Raw genomic sequence first — 21,076 nt, forward strand, 5'->3', positions numbered from 1 at the left:
TCAATGGTTAGAGTTGGCCTGCACACCAAAGGGTCACAGGTTCAGTTTCTGGTCAAGGGCATGTACCTGGGTTGCAGGTTCGAACCCTGGCCCTAGTCAGGGTGGATGGAGGCAATTAATCAATGTGTTTCACATCAATGTTTCCCTCTCTCTCCCCCTCCCTTCCACTCTCTCTAAAACGCAATTAAAAAAAAAAAATCCTCCAGTGAGGATTAACAACAAAAAAAAATCCACAGAGAACTTTTTTCATTTTGCATTTGTTCCACAGCATTCTAACTAAGAATACACAATAGGAGCTGATCCAACAGCACATGAAGTTAGCTCAAGAGCCCTCACTACCCAGAAAAAAGAACAGTTTTTAAATCTCCATATACTCCCCAGTAAAGGGAAACCATTAGAGCACACTAGACCCTTGGCATTTGGGGATTTAGCACTTACAGTTCTATCATCTGGGAATGATTCATTGCAAGGGTCCATGACATCTTTTTGAAACTTAAGTGCTATGAGGGTGGAGTGTAGACAAGTCACTGAGCTGACGAAGAAGAGATCCACTGTCAGCACAGCCTTGCTGTTTCATACCTGTCTCCACATGTCTGGAGACCATACTGTAATTGTACCTACAAATTTGAGAGTTCACAAAGGACTAGATGAGCCCTGGCCGGTTTGGCTCAGCGGTTAGAGCGTTGGCCTGCGGTCCTGAGAGACCTGTGTTTGGTTCCCGCTAAGGGCGCGTACCTCCGTTGCAGTTTGTCCCCAGCCCTGGTTGGGTCGTGTGGGTGGCAACCACTCGACGTGTCCCTTCCACGTCGATGTTTCTCTCTCTCTTTCTCCCTCCACACTCTATCTGAACAAAAATATTGAAAGAAAAAAATAAAGATCATCTTTAAAAAAAAATAAAAGTAACTTTAAAAAAAAAACACAAAGGACTAGATGATGTACTGTCCATGAACCTTCAAGGGTAACGTGAAATTAACTGGTTCCATTCACAGACGGGTTTGTTTCCAGGAAAAAGGGACCAAAGCACAAGACAAGAAACTTTTCAGGTAATAACCATGTTCTCATGATGTTCTCTATGTGGAGTCTGCTTCTGGAGACCTTAACCCACATCAAGCATACACTAAAGGGACGTCACATACACCTGAACAAAGGGAAGGCACAGGAGTCAAATAAAAGTCACAAGTTTGAAAGCAACACAGGGAATTGAACTTAAAAAAAATTCCAAGCTGAATGCAACAATAATTTGTTTCCAGAACAAGGAAATGTTTCTAACTACACTCTTTTCCAAAATTGTCCATCACCACATACACCTTCACGCCTTGCGGTTTGGCTTTGCCCCTCAGGCGATTTTAGCCAGCCATTTCTCCAAGTCCTGGACGTCAGCAGAGCCAGCGTCCCCTCTTCCACCCTTGGCACTGCACTCCAGGAACTCCACTTTGAGGGGCAGCTGTGAGAATTCAAACTCTTTGCCTTTCTTTCCCAGCTGAGCCGGGGCTGCGCTGGAACTGTCCAGTGTGCTGGGGGCAGCAGAGCGGGTGACTCGTAAAGTGTTGCTGTGAGGCAAAACAAAAATGAGTCAGGAAGCAAAAAGAATTTCATTTTTAATATCACAATTAAAGGCCTTTAGGAAATCAAATTATTCCCTAAGTATTTCAGCACTCATTTAAATGCTTAATCATAAAACTGTCAATTATGCTATTATAGCTGCTGAATAATCCTGTGCATTTATAGATCACTCTCTTGGACAAAGGTGAGATGGGGGTCCAACCTTACATGGCTAAATGACAGCAGTAAAGGGCCCAGGTCACACCAGCCTTCTTTCAGCCCAGTGCCCCCTTCTACCAGGATCTCCTGAATGATGGCATAAAAAAAAAATATATATATATATATATATATATTAATTATATGTGTGTGTGTATTTATATCCTCACCCGAGGACTTTTTTTTTTTTTTTGATATTTTGTTCAGATAGAGTGGGAGGGAGAGAGAGAGAGAGAGAAACATTGACGTGAAAGGGACACATCGAGTGGTTGCCACCCACACAACCCAACCAGGGCCTGGGACAAACTGCAACCGAGGTACATGCCCTTAGCGGTAACCGAACCCGGGTCTCCCGGGACCGCAGGCCGATGCTCTAACCGCTGAGCCAAACCGGCCAGGGCTGTGTGTGTATTTTTAAAAAATATATGCTGCCCTGGCCGGTTTGGCTCAGTGGTTAGAGCGTCGGCCTGCGGTCCAGAGAGACCCGGGTTCGGTTCCCGCTAAGGGCACGTACCTCGGTTGCAGTTTGTCCCAGGCCCTGGTTGGTCGTGCGGATGGCAACCACTCGATGTGTCCCTTCACATAGATGTTTCTCTCTCTCTCTCTCTTCCTCTCTCTCCCTCCCGCTCTGTCTGAACAAAAAATGCAAAAATGTCCTCGGGTGAGGATAAAAAAATAAAAAAATAAAAAATATATGCTATGCTGCCCTGACCAGTTTGGCTCAGCAGTTAGAGTGTAGGCCTGCGGACCAGAGAGTCCCAGGTTCGGTTCCTGCTAGGGGCACATATCTTGGATGCAGTTTGTCCCCAGCCCCAGCTGGTGTCGTGTGGGTGGCAACCACTCGATGTGTCTCTCTCACATCGATGTCTCTCTCTCTCTTTTCCTCCTTCTCTCCCTCCCGTTCTGTCTGAAGATAATTGCAAAAATGTCCTCGGGTGAGGATAAAAAATAAAATATATATATATTTATATATATATATGCTATGTTATAAAAATGTAAGTTTCTGAAACTTAAGTGTGGGTAGATAGGATAATTATATTTATCTTGAGTCTTTTGGATATAGAGCTTAGAAATCCACAAACTCTAGATTCTCATATCCTATTTGGGCACAATTACTATTCTCCAACCTCTTTAACCACTAAAATCTTTGCAATTTAAACCTCCTTACTGCCACCTGCTGGCCCTAATAAACAGTGCATAAGCAATGGTCATCTACCTGCCTCCCCCTTTCTGCTATCCAGAAGCAGAGGAATACATGCTGCCAACCTGCTTTCTTACAAAATAAAGCATTTCTTGCTGCTGTAATATTGCATGAGAATCAGTGAAGAATGCATAGGAAAAACCAAACACTACCTTGTTTAGAAAGACACATACGCATACAGAAAAAATATTTTAAAAAACAAATATGAGCCCTGGCCGGTTTGGCTCAGCGGTTAGAGCGTCGGCCTGCGGTCCGGAGAGACCCGGGTTCGGTTTCCGCTAAGGGCATGTACTTCGGTTGCAGTTTGTCCCCGGCCCTGGTTGGTCGTGCGGGTGGCAGCCACTCGATGTGTCCCTTCACGTCGATGTTTCTGTCTCTCTCTCCCTTCCTCTCTCCCTCCCACTCTATCTGTACAAAAAAATGGAAAAATATCCTCGGGTGAGGATAAAAAAACAAAACAAAAACAAATATGAAATCAAGGTATTATTTACCTGTTGAGGTAATAGGGAAAAGCTTTTGGGGAGAACACACAGGGCCTAATGCTTTGGGGAAGGAGTACCTAAGCAAGGTGGTGAGTTAATGGGTATTCATTTTAGTATTCTTTAAACTCAATACATGTGTTATATGTATTGTATATATAATGCTTTATAATAGCCATGTAAACATAGTAATCTTTGTTATTCACAGAAGACAGAAAAAATTAAAAACTGATAGAGCCTAATTCTAACATAGGATTAAATTAAAATGAGACTCCTAATTTAACTGACACTAACTTTTACAATTTTTTAACAGTTCACTTCACTTCATTACAATACAGCATTTCCTTCGGAATTTTTTTCTATGGCTCTTTAGAGTGAACAGCAAATGGACTAAGGAAAACAAGTGTTTTAAACATGAGAAGACTTGGACTATACTGTTAAAAAAAATACAAATACACAAATAATATGATTGCTTTTTTCCCAAAGACAATATCTAACAATTACAACAGAGTATTTCGGAAAGCCAAAATCATCGAATTGTTTCAATTTCCTTAGCCTAATGACAAACAATATATATTCTCAAGAGAGTGAGCGTCAAGAGTGTGGGAAGAGATGATAAACATGCCGAGAAGGGAGCGAAACCACTGACAGTGACATCAGCAAGAGAGCAGAACAGGAGTTCCCAGCCTAAGTCCTCTCACAGAAACATCAATTTAAATAACCATCCATGCATGAAAATGTGTTCATGAGGGTTATGGAATCCAGGTGAGAGCACCTGGGTGTAGCACAGACAAATAAAGAAAAAAATTTTTTTTAAAAAAAGGGAGAAAGACCTTGCCCTGGTCAGTTTGGCTCAGCAGTTGGGAGCATCCACCTGTGGACCAGAGTTGTGGGTTCAATTCTGGTCAAGAGTATATACCTCGGTTGTGGTTCAGTCCCCAGTCCTGGTCAGGGCTGTGCAGGAGACAACCACTTGAGGAGTCTCTCTCACATTGATGTCTCTCTCCCACCCCACCCCCCACCCCCACCCTATTTGAAGATAAATGGAAAAATATCCTTGGGTGAGGATTTAAAAAGAAAAGGAAAAGACACACTGAATAGGGTGGAAAGAACAGTTTCACATTACCAATATTACTTCTGCAAGCTTGCACAGTGCAGCGTGAAGAGATACACCCCACACGGGATAAGAAGAGTGAAGTGAACACCTACTGTGTTGCAGAACCCAGCACTAGGCCAGCCCCTGTGGGCCCAGGCCCCCTCCTTTGGATTGAGGCTCCAGGTTTACCCCAGTGGACCTCTGTACAAGGCCAGGTCCAGTAGGCCAAGGCACCTGGCTGGACATGACAGATTCAGGTTACAGGCCTGCCCAAGTGGACTTGAAGCCAGGCCAACTTCCATGACTCCAGGCAGTAGACCCACCAGCCCATGGACCCAGGAGCCAGGCCAGCCTGTCCAAGGACTCAGCAGCAAGCCCACCCAGAATCTCTGGCTGGACTGACTAGAGAAGGCCTTTCTCTCTCTCTTTTTAAAAATTAATTTTTGAGAGAAGAAGGGCGGGGTGGAGAAACATTGATTAGTTGCCTTCCACCTGCACCCCAACCAAGGATTGAACCTGCAACTTGGCTATGTGCTCTGACCAGGAATCAAACCCACCCCCTTTTGGTTTACAGGAGGAAGAGCGAGAGAGAGATAGAAATATCAATGAGAGAGAATATCGATGGCTGCCTCCGGCATGCTCCACAGTGGAAATTTGGCTCATAACCTGGGCATGTGCCCTGACTGGGAATCGAACCAGCAACCTCTTGGTGCATGGGTCGATGCTCAACCACTGAGACACACCGGCTGGGCAAGAAGGTCTTTCTCTTACAAAGCCAGTCTGTGAGGACTAGAAGAGGTGTTTACTTTTTCAAATGTGTGCAGACACCAATTCAAGAACAAAAAGATCATGAATAATCAGGGAAACATGATACAACCAAAGAAACAAAATAAAGCACCAATAACTAAGCCTGAAGAAATAAAGATCTATGAACTGCCTGACAAAGGATTCAAAATAATCGTCGGAAAGTTCAGTGAGCTACAAAAGAACACAGACAACGCAACAAAATGAAGATAACAATATATGCTCAAAATGAGTTCAACAGAAAGACAGAAATCATTAAAAAAATTTGAGATCTGAAGAACACAATGACTGATGTAAAAATTTCAGAGCTTCAACAGCAGATCTGATTAAGCAGAAGAATGAGATCATTTGAAATTACCCAATGAGCAGATTAAAAAGAAAAAAGAGTGAAGAAAAGCTCACATAACTTATGGGACATCATTATGGGAGACCCAGAAGGAACAGAGAAAGACAAAGAAGCCAAAAACTTTATTTAAAGAAATAATGATAGAAAAACCCTAAATTTTGGGAGAGATATGAACATTCAGATCCATTAAGCCCAATGATCCCCAAATAGATTAAAGAGAGCTTTATAGAGACATTATAATCAAAATGACAGAAGTCAAAGACAGAGAATTTTGAAAGCAGCAAGACAAAAGTCAGTTGTCACACACAAGAGAAACCCCATAAGACTAAAACCTTGCAGGCCAGTAGAGTGGGATAATATATTCAAAATGCTAAAAAGAAAAAAAAAAAAAAACTACCAAAAATATTATACCCAACAAAGCTGTCATTCAAATATTAACTAATGAAACTTATTCATACTTACAGTTCTTTCTCAAGCTGCTGCTGAATTAACTTTGCTGATTTTGCCATTGTAATATCTGTAAAGAAATGAAGACACTGTTATAGTTTAAACCAGAAAGAGTCTTTTCCCAAGATTTCTTGTAAATATGGACAATTCTTATTAAGACCAGTACCCTGCCCCTTCAACACACATTTAAAATAATAAAAGCTTTTTATCACTAGTAGCTTCCTTATCAAAGTAAATTTTACATTTGGATGTAGGGGTTTTCGTATAATGCTTACAAATATATTAAGTTGGTGACTCTAAAACTGACTAGCTCTTTCATGAGTTTTCCATACCTTACAGACCTTTTAAATCAACATATATGTAAGTCCAGCCAGTGTAACAAAAATAAAACTAACCAGCTTTATTTTAATAAAAGCCTTCACTCCAAAATAAATACCCTACCTGTCATATAAAAGTAAACTAAGCATATTTCCAACCAATACTAAAAAGGTATGTTACAGCATCAAGTACACACTGGTAAGAAATAAGCACTGGTTTGCCTCACAGCAGAAGCCAAATAAATATTACCTCTGCTTTTATACTGAACAGGAGAAATAAAGAGGCCAGGTAATGATTCTGAAACTGTTTCCTGTTTAAGTATTGTTAGATTTATTACCTGATCACTTCTGAGAAATGTGCTGGGGCTCTCCATAGATTCAGAATTTTATATACGAAAAAGGCCTTTAAAGATCAACTACTCTATCTTATTTTAGAAGTAATGAAACTGAAGCCTAGTTTTATTGGGTGTGACTAAAAAGTTTTTAATGGTTATAAGGTTAAAGAAAAACAACTTCTGCAAACTCCCCTTGATGAAATGCAGAGACTCCACCTGTCCCTTCACAATTGAGTATCTAACAGATATATTGTCAATCTGACTAACTTAACTAGGTAAAGATGATTAATACTTTTACAAAAGCAAAACAGCCTTGGCTGGTTTGGCTCAGCGGTTAGAGCATCAGCCCTCGGACCAAAGGGTCACGGGTTCAATTCCCAGTCAAGGGCATGTACCTGGGTTGCAGGTTGATCCCCAGCCTCAGTCAGGGTCATGCAGGAGGCAACCAATCAGTGTGTCTCTCTCACATTGATGGGGCTCTCACTCTCTCACTCTCTCCTCTTCCCTCCCCCTTCCACTCTATCTAAAAAATCAATGAAACAATATCCTCAGGTAAGGATTAATAAAAACAAACAAAAAAGCAAAACACTGTGTCAAAGAGAAAAATTTTAAGTCACTCCCTAAAATAACCAGATAAGATAACTAATAAAATGCAGGAGTACAAACAAAAAATAATTTTTTTTAAATCCTCACCGAAGGATATTTTTACATTTATCTTCAGACAGAGTGGGAGGGGGAGAGAGAGAGAGAGAAACATCGATGTGAGAGACACACACTGATTAGTTGCCACCCACACGACCCCAACTGGGGCCCGGGGATGAACTGCAACCAAGGTACGTGTCCTTGGCCGAAATTGAACCCGTGACTCTTTGGTCCACAGGCTGACGCACTAACTGCTGAGCCAAACCAGCCAGGGCAGGAGTATAAATAAATTTTAAGAATTAAAATCCTTGCCCTGGCTGGTTTGGCTCAGCTACAGAGTGTTGGCCCACGGACCAAAGAGTAGAGGGTTCAATTCTGGTCAAGGTTGTAGTTCAGCCCCTGGCCCTGGTCAGGTCATGCGGGAGGCAACCAATTGATGTGTCTCTCTCACTTTGATGTCTGTCTCTCTCTCTCTCTCTCTCTCTTTTCTCTCTCTTCCCCTCCACCCCCCTCCCTCCTACTCTATCTGAAGATAAAAATGGAAAAAAGTATCGTTGGGTGAGGATTAAAAAAAAAAATTAAAATCCTTCAATTTATTACTTCATTAGCAATTGTCTTTCATCCTCAATAATAATAATTTTAGATAACTGTATTAACTCTTACTAGCAATCCCAGGAGAATCTGTTATTATTGCCAGATAATATGATGGTACCTTGTTTATTGCAGGCAATTAAGAATGATGGTGTGTTCTTCAGACCCATGCTGTCAACGAGGACTTGATACAGAAACTCGGCCACATCTTTCACCTCTCGCTGGAAGGCTGCACTATCCACAACAAACACAACAGCCCTGGAGGGGAAAATGAAATACTGGCATGTGAGCATTCAACAGTGTGGCAGTACACTGAAAACTTATATCCTTAATTTTTCTTTGAGAGAAAAATCCCAACAATATAATTCTATACCCCGTGAAATTTATGGCATGGATGCACAGATTAGGAAAGTAGATAGACCTAAAATCAATAATCTAAGGAAGCTAGAAAAATTAAGAGCAAATTAAATCTAAAGTAAATAAATAAATAAAAATAAATCTAAAGTAAGCAGGAGAAAAGAAATAATAAAAGAGCAGAAATCAATGAAATTGGTAACCCAGAAATCAATAGAGAGCACCAACAAATTCAAATGTTGGTTCTTGGGGTGGGGGTGGGGAGGAATCAATAAAATTGATAAACTTTTAGCCAGGCTAAGGAAAATAAAGAGAGCAAGGACACAAATTACTAATATCAGAAATGAAGGGGGTATTACTACAGATCTCATGGATAATCAAGGAATAATGCGAACAACTCTAAACGGACAAATTTGATAACCTAGGTGAAAAGGTCCAATTTCTTGAAATACATAATCTACCAAAACTCACAAAAGAAATAAATAATCTGAATAGGCCTATATCTATTAAATAAACTGAATCATTAATTAAAATCCTTCTGAACAGAAAATACCAGGCACATAAGGGTTCACTGGTGAATTCTATCAAACATTTAAGGAAGGTTACAAAATGTTACATGTCAGATATACTGAATTGAAAAAATAAAATATACCAATTCTCCACAATCTTTCAGAAAATAGAAGCAGAGAGACTATTTCCTAACTCATTCTATGAAGACAGCATTACTGTAATACCAAAAGCAAAGACACTGCAAGAACAGGAAACTACAGTTGAACACCTCATGAGCATAAATGTAAAAATCCTCAAAAAATATTAACAAATTGAATTTATAAAAGGAATATAAAAGTAATTATGTACCACAAATAATGGCTTCTGGACCCAATTCCAATGTAGGGGGTGAGGGTTTCCAGTACCACCTAGCAATGCTGCTGACACCAGGTATGTGTCATACAATTTAACTTGTTTCTGACACTACCTGGATATAGCTAGCATAAGGTTCCACAGGGTAAGGGCTCAGTCCCACAAGACTGCTCTGCACTTCAGATGTGAATCACCTGTAATTCTGACCGACTGGCTATAGATTGGAGGTTCCCACAACTCCCTCGTTGGGTTCAAGTAATTTGCTAGAGGAGACCTCAGATGCCAGTCACAAGTCCAGGTTGTTGTTCCCTGTACTTCTGACCGACTGGCTATAAATCAGATATTCCCCCTCCTTGGATTCAATTAATTAGCTAGAGTGGCTACAGAACTCAGGAAACCTATTTATTCACTAAATTATTTATTGGTTTATTATAAATGATATTAAAGGATACAACTAGATGAAGAGATACATAGGATGAGGTCCTGAATAAAGAAGCTTTTGGCCCTGGCTGGTTTGGCTCAGCGGTTAGAGTGTCGGCCTAGGGTCCAGAGAGATGTGGGTTCGGTTCCCGCTAAGGGCACAAACCTCGGTTGCAGTTTGTCCCCAGCCCTGGTTGGGTCATGTGAGAGGCAGCCACTTGATGTGTCCCTTTCACGTCGATGTTTCTCTCTCTCTCTTCCTCTCTCTCCCTCCCACTCTATCTGAACAAAAAATGGGAAAGTGTCCTCGGATGAGGATAAAAAAAAAAACTTAAATGAAGAAGCTTTTGTCCCCATGGTGTTTGGGCCCTGCATGGTAGCATGTGGAAGCATTCTGGTTTCCCAACTTGGAAGCTCTCCAAACCACACCCTTTTGGGTATTTATGGCCAATAACTACTTAGGCATGGTTGATTAAATCATTGGCCTATGGCAACTGATTCAACCTCCAGCTTCTCTCCCCTCTGGACAGGACTGAAAGTTCCAACCCTCTAAGCACATGGTTGGTTCTCTTGGCAACAAGCCCCCATCCTTAGGTGCGGTCTAAAAGTCTCTTCATTAACATAATAAAAGCACCTCTCTTGCTCTCTTCACTTAGGGCTGTAGGTAGGAGCTCTGCGCCAGAAACAGGAGGATCAAATATATATTTCTTATCATAAATCAGTTTCACAACAACCAAGTAGGATTTATCCCAGGTACGCAAAGCTGATTCACTATCCAAAAATCAATTAATGTAATCAATCCCATCAATAAACTAAAAAGGAAAAATCACATGACCATATTCAATAGATGCAAAAAAAAGCAGTTGACAAAATCCAACACCCATTCATGATAAAAACTAGAAATAGAGGGGAACTTCCTCAACCTGATAAAGAATATCTACAAAACACATATACCTAATGTATTTAATGGTATGAGATTCAAAGCTTTCCTTCTAAGACCAGGAACAAAGCATGGATGTCCCTTCTCATCATTATTTTTGGAACACTACCGGAATTCCTAGCTAATCCATTAAGACAAGAAAAGGAGATAAAAGGTAGGTATACAGATTAAGAAGGAAGAAATAAAAATGTGTCTGTTTGTACATAAAATGATTACCTTTGCAGAAAATCTGAAAGAAACAGCAACAAACTTAGGAACTAATAAGCAATTATAGCAGTGTTGCAGAATACAAGGTTAATACACAAAGCCACTTGCTTTCTCAAATATCAAGAATACACAAGTGGAATTTGATGTTAAAAACATAACACCATTTGCATGAGCACCCAAAAGATGAAACTGATATAAATCTAATAAAATATGTACAAGATCTACAAGAGAAAAACCACAAAACTCTGATGAACAAAATCAAAGCAGAACTAGATAAACAGAGAAATCCCACATTTGCAGATAGGAAGACTATATAGTGTCAATGCTACAGGAGAAATTGGAGTGTCCTCTTCCCTAATGGGTGCTGCAGGTGGAGTTCTTATGATATCTTGAGAAAAATAATTTTCTGAGACTCACATGGGAGGATGAGTGATTTTTATTTGTGTGGAATTACATCCTTGGGTTTCCAATTCAAGTTACAGAAGTGTAGCTGGGGTTTCAGAAAAGCTAAAAGCAAAGCCAGTGTCCGGAGTTTCTGTCCCATGTTACACCTGGGTCCAGTTCAGCATCGGGCTAGTTACAGTCCATTAGTTCACTGTGTGTGGGGGTGGCCATGTGGGCAAATACAGGTGAGCCCACTCCGAGCAATAAGAGTCCCAAGAGCATAAGAGGAACCAAGAGCACAAGAACACCAGAGCATGAATTCCTTTGTTTAGGGGATTAAATACTCCATATTTTGCACCCTTGCAGTGGCCATGCCCATTCTAGCCAATGACTGACAGCAGGCATCTTCCCTATGTCACCCCATTTTACTGGGCATGGCTCCATTCTCCTCCCTGTCCAGGTCCTCCCTGCAGAATAGACAGGTGGCTCCCTGGGGAACATGAAGCTTTAGCTTCCTGGTGAAGCTGCCCAAATGACATGACAATAATATTTGGCCTTCCTTTTGCTCCTTTCCTGTAATTAATAACTAGTTAATTATAACGGTATCATCAAGATGTCAGTTCTTTCCAAGTTGATCTATAGAGTCAATGCAATTCCAATCAAAATCTTAGCAATTTATTTGTAGATAGCAACAAATTGATTCTAAAGTTTATATAAAGAGAAAAAAAAAGACCAAAATAGCCAACACACAATATTGAAGAACAAAGTCAGAGGACTGATACTACTCAGTTAACTATGAAGCTATAGTAATCAAGACAGTGTGGTACTGGTGAAAGAATAGATCAATACACCAGAATAAAGTCCAGAAAAAGATTCCCATAAATATACTCAACTGATCTTTGACAAAGGAGTAAAGACAATAAAATGAAAGAAAAATAGCCTTTCAACAAATGGTGCCAGAACAGCTAGACATCTACATGCAAAAAATGAATCTAGAGCCCAGCTGGTGTGGCTCAGTGGCTGAGCACTGACCCATGCACCAAGAGTCGCCGGTTCGATTCACAGTCAGAGCACATGCCCAGGTTGTGGGCCAAATCCCCAGTGGGGGGCATGCAGGAGGCAATCAATAGATGTGTCTCTCTCACATTGATCTCTTTCTCTCTCACCCTTCCCCCCTTCCACTCTCTCTATAAAAATCAATGGTGAGAATTAACAACAAAAATAAGATATGGAAGAAACCTGAATGCATATTAAGTGAAAGAAGCCAATCTGAAAAGGCTATATACTGTATGATTCCAACTATGACATTCTGGAAAAGCCAAAACTATGGAGACGGTAAAAAAAGTGGTTATCAAAGGTTAGGGGAGAGAGAGGGATGAGCTGGTAGAGCAAAGAAGATTTTTAGGGCAGTGAAACTATTCTGTATGATACTATAATGGTAAACACATGTCATTATACACTTGTTCAAATCTATAGAATGTACAACACAAAGAGTGAATCCTAATGTTAAATACAGACTCTGAGTGATTATGCTAAGTCAACGTAGGTTCATCAACTATAACAAATGAACCAATCTGGTGGAGGACGCTGACAATAGGGGAGGTTTTCCACGGGTGGGGATAGGGGTATATGGGAAATCTCTGTATCTTCTGTTTAAATTTTGCTGTGAACCTAAAACTGCTCTAAAAAAACTGTTCTTTAAAAATCATACAACAGTCTCATCTGTGATAGATTGCTTATCACCACCATCTTGTGGGCAAGGAAGCAACAACAAAATGTAAGTCAACACATCTTCAAAAAATAAGTAAAAAAACTACCTCATTCCATCAAGCCTAAGATTCCATCAATTAAAAAACATTATTTCAGGTACAGCTAAGAAAGAAAAAATACTATGAATGAAAATTCTTCTATAACACCAACTGTAAAGCAGAATTTCAATTTCATAGATATTAAAATGTGTTTTAAAAATTAGTGAAATCTGCCCTGGCCGGCTTGGCTCAGCAGTTAGAGTGTCGGCCTGCGGTCCCGAGAGACCCGGCTCGGTTCCCACTAGGGGCGCGCACCTCGGTTACAGTTTGTCCCCGGCCCTGGTTGGTCATGCAGGTGGCAGCCACTCGATGTGTCCCTTTCACATCAATGTTTCTATGTCTCTCTCGTCTTCTCTCTCCCTCCCACTCTATCTGAACAAAAAAATGGAAAAATGTCCTTGGGTGAAGATAAAAAAATTTTTAAAAATTAGTGAATCTGATATATTGATTTTCCTCTTAAGTTTTTACCAGGGTTAGAAACTAAGTAAGAATAAAGCATCTTAAACTGTAGCACAAGAATTTTAGGAAATAAGAGTAAGTAACAGAACAATACTAAAAGAAATATGAAAATACTGTTCTGTACTTTTGAAGCACCAATTTTAAGTAATTTAAGAATATAAATATATAATATTGGATTTTAATAACGTCTAGAATTCCACTTAGCTTTAAAATTCTTTTTTCAGATTTTAATAGTTCTATACATGATTGAATTTGTCCTCAGAGTAACTGAAAACTTTACTAACATGATAATAAGGGTTAATACTTTCTGAGCACTGAGAAACATGCCAAACGTTATCTCACATAATCCTCATAAAATCCTAGTGGAGGTAGGCTTGCAACCCAAAACTGGCTGACCCCACGGTCCATACTCTTTCCACTCCAGGATACCAGGCTGCTTCCCAAATACCATCACAGCAAACAACATGTCTTGATATACAGATTTCAGACAAGCTCATTCTACTTCCTACTCACCGAGCTGAAGCCTTAAACCGCTCTAAGAACTGAAGTCTCAAGCTTTCATGGCCAGGGAGGTCAATCAAAGTCAGGCTAGCGCCCTAAGGAAGGCAGCAATAACATTAAGTTAATGTTTGGTTCTGATGCACATTCACAACATAAACCTTTCATATCAGATTTCAGGTACCAGAATAGTGGCCAATTAATTAATCAAAAAAATGCTCACTCTAATTAATGAATCGAACAAATGTTTATCAGGCATCTTTTATTTACAAATTATCCATTCAGAAACAATGAGCAAAACCAGACATAGTCCCTGCTCTAACAGGGCTTATAAAAGAAAGATGAACACAATATAAAATTATATATACGTAAATGTAAAATTACAACTTTGATCAATGTTCTGAAGGTACATGAGAAAACCTGACCCTGTCTGGGGGAGTGAGGGAAGTGTGGTCCATCTGAGGCCAGGGAAATACGCTAGTATAAATGACAGCAAAAACGTGAAAAACAGTAATATCCAAAACTAAGTAATATTAAGACCCTGTATTTTACCACATAGCCTGTTAACATTATAGGGATCCCCAATCTTTGTAACAAACATTCTTTTTCATTTCCACCATAACTTTATTTTTATTTATTTATTTTTTATCCTCACCCGAGGACATTTTTCCATTTTTTGTACAGATAGAGTGGGAGGGAGAGAGAGGGAGAGAGAGAGAGAGAGAAACATCGATGTGAAGGGACACATCAAGTGGCTGCCACCCGCACAACCAACCAGGGCCGGGGACAAACTGCAACCGAGGTACGTGCCCTCAGCGGGAACCGAACCCGGGTCTCTCCGGACCGCAGGCCAACGCTCTAACCGCTGAGCCAAACTGGCCAGGGCTCATTTCCACCATAACTTTAAATATGTCTACCAGACATACCACGTTACAACTTTGTCAATATTTTGTGTCAATTCTTGATCCAGATATCAATCATTGAAACAGGGAGGGGTTATGCCCCTACTGAGCAGACTCATTAAGCACCCATTTAAGTGCTATTTATTCAAAGCCTTCGTTCTTGAGCTCAGGTTATGTAGATGTGGCTATACTCAATGGTAATATCCTCAGATACAGCTCTGGAACATGTATCATCAGACCCATGAATCATTTCTCAGATGTTTTATCTTATCCATAGCCAGCCTTAACCATTATTTAGTGGAAGGGAGTAAGTATTACTCAGATTCTGACATAAATATAGCTGGATTTATTATGACTTGTTACTTAGCCTGCACAGTCTTTTATGGGTAAAAATATGGTATATAAACTCCTTTTTTTTTTTTTAATCCTCACCCAAGGATATTTTCTATTTATCTTCAGATAGAGTGAAAGGAAAGGAGGAAGGGAGAGGGGGAGAAGGAAAAAAGGGAGAGGGAGAGAGGGAGGGAAGGGGGGGAGAGAGAGAAAGAAACAGAAAGATCTACGTGAAAGAGACACGTAGACTGGTTGCCTCCCTCACGACCCAGACCAGGGCCAGGGCCAAACTGCAACCAAGACACGTGCCTCTGACCGGAATCAAACCCGCGACTCATTGGTCTGAATGCCGACACTCTAACCACTGAGCAAAACCGGCCAGGGCAGTCCTTTTTTTTTTTAAGCATAGCTAAGAGCCTAGGGACCTCAGGTTGGGACCCACTATCACATTTCATAATGAGCACTTCACCAAATACTATAAATAATTCAGAAGATACACTGTAAGATACATTACTATCCTGAGCAAGAGATTAGATCTAAAATATAAGGGGAGTGAGAGAAGGAGTAAAAAAGAGAAGTGAGGAATGCTCTACATATTCAATGGAAATATACAAGTCTCATATGTAATGTTAGGTTTTCTGTAAACTACCTTTAAAAAGTAAAAAGAAATAGGTAAAATTAACTTTAATAATATATATTATTTAACTCAACATACAGGGTGGGGCAGAAGTAGATTTATAGTTGTTAGTATGGAAAATAATATAGTAATTAATAAATAATAATACAAGAATAAACTGTTTCTTGTATTCACAACTATACACTTTTGCTCCACAAAAGTAGGGCAAGTATGTAAAATATTATCCTTTTAATATATAATAAAAAATCAGCCCTGGCCGGTTTGGCTCAGCGGTTAGAGCGTCAGCTTGTGGTCCAGAGAGACCCAGGTTTGGTTCCTGTTAAGGGCGCGTATCTCGGTTGCAGTTTGTCCCTGGCCCTGGTTGGTCGTGCGGGTGGCAGCCACTTGATGTGTCCCTTTCACGTCGATGTTTCTCTCTCTCTCTCCCTCCCTCCCACTCTATCTTAACAAAAAGTGGAAAAATGTCCTCGGGTGAGGATAAAAAAAAAAAAAAATCAAAACATTAATGATATTTTACATACTTTTATTCATTCCAAGTCTTCAATATCTGGTGTATATTTTACACTTACAGCACCCTTCAATTTGGACTAGTCACATTTCAGGTGCTCAATAGTCACAAGTAGCCAGTGGCAACTCTATTGGAAAGTATAGGTCTAAGGCATAGCCTGGAATACCCCACTTAAAAAATCTGGTACAACTGCCTCAAGAATTAACTATCTCCCAAACCGAAATTTCAAAATCTGAATCCTTGGGAGTTTAGAAAGTACTGAGCCAAAAAGAATGCCATTACTGATAAAAGCAAAACTACTTTTAGGACATTTAAAAGGATGTCTCTTTATCTTTGCTTACAATGTTTAATTCTACAAAAACCAGAGAAGTAGGGGAAACACAAGAGATGGTCTCTAAGATCTCCAACCAGGCTCCCAGACTTTCCTCTACTCACTCACCAAATACTTATTAAGCATTATAACTGGCTTGACCGTCACTATCGACATTCTATAGCTACATAGGTACATAAAAAGTCCTTCTCATGACTCCTTATAGATATTTTTTTGAAATATCATGCATACTCTTTAAGATACCCACACTGCAACATTGTATGTAAAAACAAAAGATTAAAACAACAATATAGCCCTGGCCAGTTTGGCTCAGCGGTTAGAGCGTCGGCCTGCGGTCTGGAGAGACCCGGGTTCAGTTCCCGCTAAGGGCACGTACTTCGGTTGCAGTTTGTCCCCGGCCCTGGTTGGTCGTGCGGGTGGCAGCCACTCGATGTGTCCCTTCACATCGATGTTTCTGTCTGTCTCTCCCTTCCTCTCTCTCCCTCCCACTCTATCTGTACAAAAAATGGAAAAATATCCTTGGGTGAGGATAAAAAAAAAAACAAAACAAAAAAAAACAAAACAAAAACAACAATATAAATGTCTGTTAATATAGCTCATATTAAGTGAGAACTTAATCGTATGGTACAGCCACATAATGGTACACTATGCAGCTCATTAACCAACTAGGTATAAATGAGGGAAAAAAAAAAAATCAACCCCAAGCTGTATTAGTCATATTGTTAAATTTAAAAAATACATAAAACAATAGGTAGAACAGTGTTACAAAGAAAAAAAAATTAAAGGGTATATAGATATGTTTATACATGCATAGACCATCTGAAAGGATACACAGGAAAAGGGGAAGTTATTACATCTAAAGAGAAGACTGGGGAGTAGGGATAGGAAAGGCAAGATGACTTTTTACCACATATCTTTTTTAACCTTTTGAATTTTTGTCCCATATACATGTATTACATATTCAAAACATAAATGAAAAGAGAAAGGCTTAATGTTCACCCTTAAGACACAGAAACAAAAACTAATAAAACGTGATGTAACATCAGTGTACATGAAGTACAACGAAGCAGGGGAGGACATGATTAAATCTGTTGCCAGGATGGTGAAGAGCAGAATTTGTCACATGTGTTATATTTATCCATAAAAATACGCAACATCCTTACACTAATTTATCTTATAAATGTTCTTTCCTGACACACCAAAGTAAAGTAAAACTGTCAAACTCCCAACATTCTAGGAACCCCTTACCCTGGAATTGTTGACTCTGTACACAGCAGAGCTGTCAGTGATAGAAGTTTGAGTGTCTCTGTAAAGGCCGGTTAGCAACTGTAAAAAAAAAAAAAAAAAAAAGTAATAAAATGGGGAGATCAGAGTAAACATCTAAATAGCAAACTTCGAATAATTTTGTTCTAATGCTTTTAAGTGTCTAGTCAAATAAATGAATGTTGCTTACAATAGATGAAGAGGACCATGTTGAATTTTTTTCCCCTTGACTTGTAGAAAAATCTAGTTAATTGCAAACTTTATTCCCCTCTAACCAACTGAGAGGGGGAAAACCTCTATTATTTTCAAATAAGAGTTTCAAATGGCTAGTGACCAAATTTATCAACCTTCCATAAACATTTTTAATTATTAAAAATTCATAATTAAAGATTTTATTTCTTTAGCAGAAGGAAAACATTTTATACTCTCAAAAACAAGAATAAGGAGAAAACCTCTGCTACTCTTCACAACAAAGAACCAAACATTTAAAAATGCTAAATAGAGTCCTGGTCAATTTGGCTCAGTGTTTAGAGCATCAGCCCTCAGATGGAAGGGTTATGGGTCGATTCAAGTCAAGGGCATGTACCTAGGTTGCAGGTTCGATCCATGGCCCTGGTCGGGGTTGTGCAGGAGGCAAGGGATCAATGTGTCTCTCTCTCCCTCCCTCCCTTCTACTCTCTTTCTAAAATTCAATGGAAAAATATCCTCAGGGGAGGAATTAACTAACTAACTAAATAAAAATATTAAATAGATTAAAAATAAGTATTAGTGAAAAGAAACCTAAATAGCCAATGACAAAGAATCACCCTTTAAAAATTTTTCTTTGACAAACTATCAGGAGAGTATATTGCGCAACAGATTATACATCATATACAGATCAATGACTTCTAACTTTTCAGCCGTTCTGGCATCCTTAGGGATGGTATGAAAGTAGTTACATAAATCCTTTAAACGGGACAAGGACTAAATATCAATATTTGGCAAGTGCAGGAAAATAGAAATGGTCGAAAAATCTGAGTTTGTAAGTTTTCAAGAGTCTTTTTGTCCACCCAAGAGAGTCAAGAATTACCTCCCCAATTTATCAGCATCGGTTTCTTCTCCCAAATAAACCACAACCTTAGAGAAATAATGGGATGCCCTAAAATTTCCTATCAAGTTTGAGAGAAATGTAAATCAAAGCATTTACTCTGACAAACAGCAATGTTTTCCCAGAGTCACAAAGGCCAACAAAAAGAACAGCTCTTTGACTGCTCCTTCTGCTCCGGATGAACTTCCAGAATACTGTGGAATAGAAAAAAAGAACCAAAATTATGCCTTATCAATAACGATATGCATATATCGCTGGGGTGGGGAAATTAATAGAAATCTACCACAGAACACCAAAATTAACTGAAACTTCCTTTTATTGTTATTACCACCATTATAATTGTTTTATTGTTGTTAGGGACCCCTCTGAGTACCGGCCACTAGCAAATGTCAACTTTTGTGTGCACCCCTTACCACGACTGTGGACTCTGAGTGCAACCTTGTCTTACTTTGTATGCCCAGCGCCTCGCACGCAAACACGGGACGCTCAGACTTGAGTAGAGGCCCTGTAAGTCTTAGTAGTAAAAGCAACGTAAGGGGGGGATCACGCGCTCAGGCTAAAAAGGGGCGGATGAGGGAAGAGTAATCCGCTCCCCAAGGGCTAGGACATCACGTCAGGGTCGCGGGGGTTCCCCTTGAAATCAACGCTGCTCCCACTGCTTCGGGCAGGAGGACGCGGTGTCACAGGTGAGTTTCCCTCTCCAGACGCCGCCCAGGTGGCCTTCTCCGCCCGGCGTCCTCCCACTCCACGCCCGGGATTGCCCGCCCTGCACTCTCCAGAACCACCCGCCGCCTCTTTACCCAGCGTCAGCAGCACCGCCAGGAGCGCCACCACGACTGACAGCAGCGTCGGGTCCCCCTGCTGCAGCTCCTGCCGCAAGGAGTCTAGGTAGGGCTGGAAGGCGCCCCCGACACCACCACCATTCCCCATTCGCCGCGAGTCCGCGGAAGCCATGCTGCGGTGCGTGCGTGGTCTCCGGCGCCGCAAAAGCAACGTGTCCCTGGGCTCTGCGCAGACGTCCGAAGCGGGGCATCACGGGAGCGGTAGTTCCTGAGTTGAATTTCCTCCTCGAGGGCCGGGATCCCGAAGGTCCTGATGGGAGTTGTAGTTCTTTGGTAGTACTTGGCACTCGTAAGGCGCGAGGGGGCAGCCGCAGGTATCTCAGGAGAGAAGGACACGCTCTTCCTTTAAGATGTCAGTCAGATGCTGCCGCCTTCTTCACGGTTGTTGACAGAATGCTGGATGAATAATATTAGGGGCCCGAGAAATCGCCACTGAGAATTGCCAGTCGCTCCTCCCTGAGGTGAGTCTTGTGAGGAACTCAAACCTTTCACAAACGTGGTTTTGTCCCTTACAGTGTTACAGATGCCCCCCAGGCCCCCTTTGTCCCACTCCGGCTCCCGCCCCACCCCAGGCCTTCCCCACACTGTTGTCTGTGTCCACTGGTTATGCATATATGCATGTAAGTTCTTCGGTTTATATCCCCCTCACCCTCTCAGGTTCGTCAGTCTGATCCCTACCTCAATGTCTCTGCGGTCCTTGCTCATCAGCTTATTTTGTTCATTATAGTCCACAAACAAGTGAGATCATATGATACTTGTCTTTCTCTGACTGGCTTGTTTCGCGTAGGATGATACTTTCCAGGTCCCTCCATGTCGTCTCAAAGGATAAGAGATCTTTCTTTCTTACAGCTGCATAGTACTCCATTGTGTACATGTACCACAGCTTTGTTATCCACTCGTCTCCTGATGGACACTTGGGCTGTTTCCAGATCTGAACTACAGAAACATTTCGTCTGCATATAACGGGGTATGGGGTGTGCAGAGGATGGGCAGTTTGATATGGACATACAGAAAAGGATGCTTGGTGCATCGTGGGCTCAGAGAAGGCTCCTGGAGGAATGTGAGCTGCACTGAGCCGTGAAAGATGAGTTAGCCCCTAGCCTCTGCTGACCCTAAAGCAGAAAGGATGCTCCGTGCAGAAGCAAATGGGCAGTTCACTGCCCCTGCACTCTAATCCCAGGGCTGCACCTAAGAGGTCTCCTTTGAAGCAAGCAGCCAGGAGAGGA

At 40.9% G+C, this 21,076-nt stretch overlaps 1 protein-coding gene across 1 annotated transcript; it reads right to left on the bottom strand.

Annotated features, from left to right (window-relative positions):
- Positions 1-891: 891 nt before the first annotated feature.
- On the bottom strand, positions 892-19,984 carry SRPRB (SRP receptor subunit beta). The gene is made up of 7 exons (XM_036267203.1): positions 19,809-19,984; positions 19,108-19,202; positions 17,907-17,984; positions 13,963-14,045; positions 8,138-8,274; positions 6,147-6,201; positions 892-1,550 (listed from the first exon to the last, which is right to left on the bottom strand). Exons 1-7 carry the CDS (start codon positions 19,960-19,962, stop codon positions 1,337-1,339), a joined length of 816 nt encoding a protein of 271 aa, XP_036123096.1. The 5' UTR covers positions 19,963-19,984; the 3' UTR covers positions 892-1,336.
- Between the last annotated feature and the right edge of the window lie 1,092 nt (positions 19,985-21,076).

This window comes from Molossus molossus, unplaced genomic scaffold (assembly GCF_014108415.1).
Source record: "Molossus molossus isolate mMolMol1 unplaced genomic scaffold, mMolMol1.p scaffold_m16_p_18, whole genome shotgun sequence".
Classification (NCBI taxonomy): domain Eukaryota; kingdom Metazoa; phylum Chordata; class Mammalia; order Chiroptera; family Molossidae; genus Molossus; species Molossus molossus.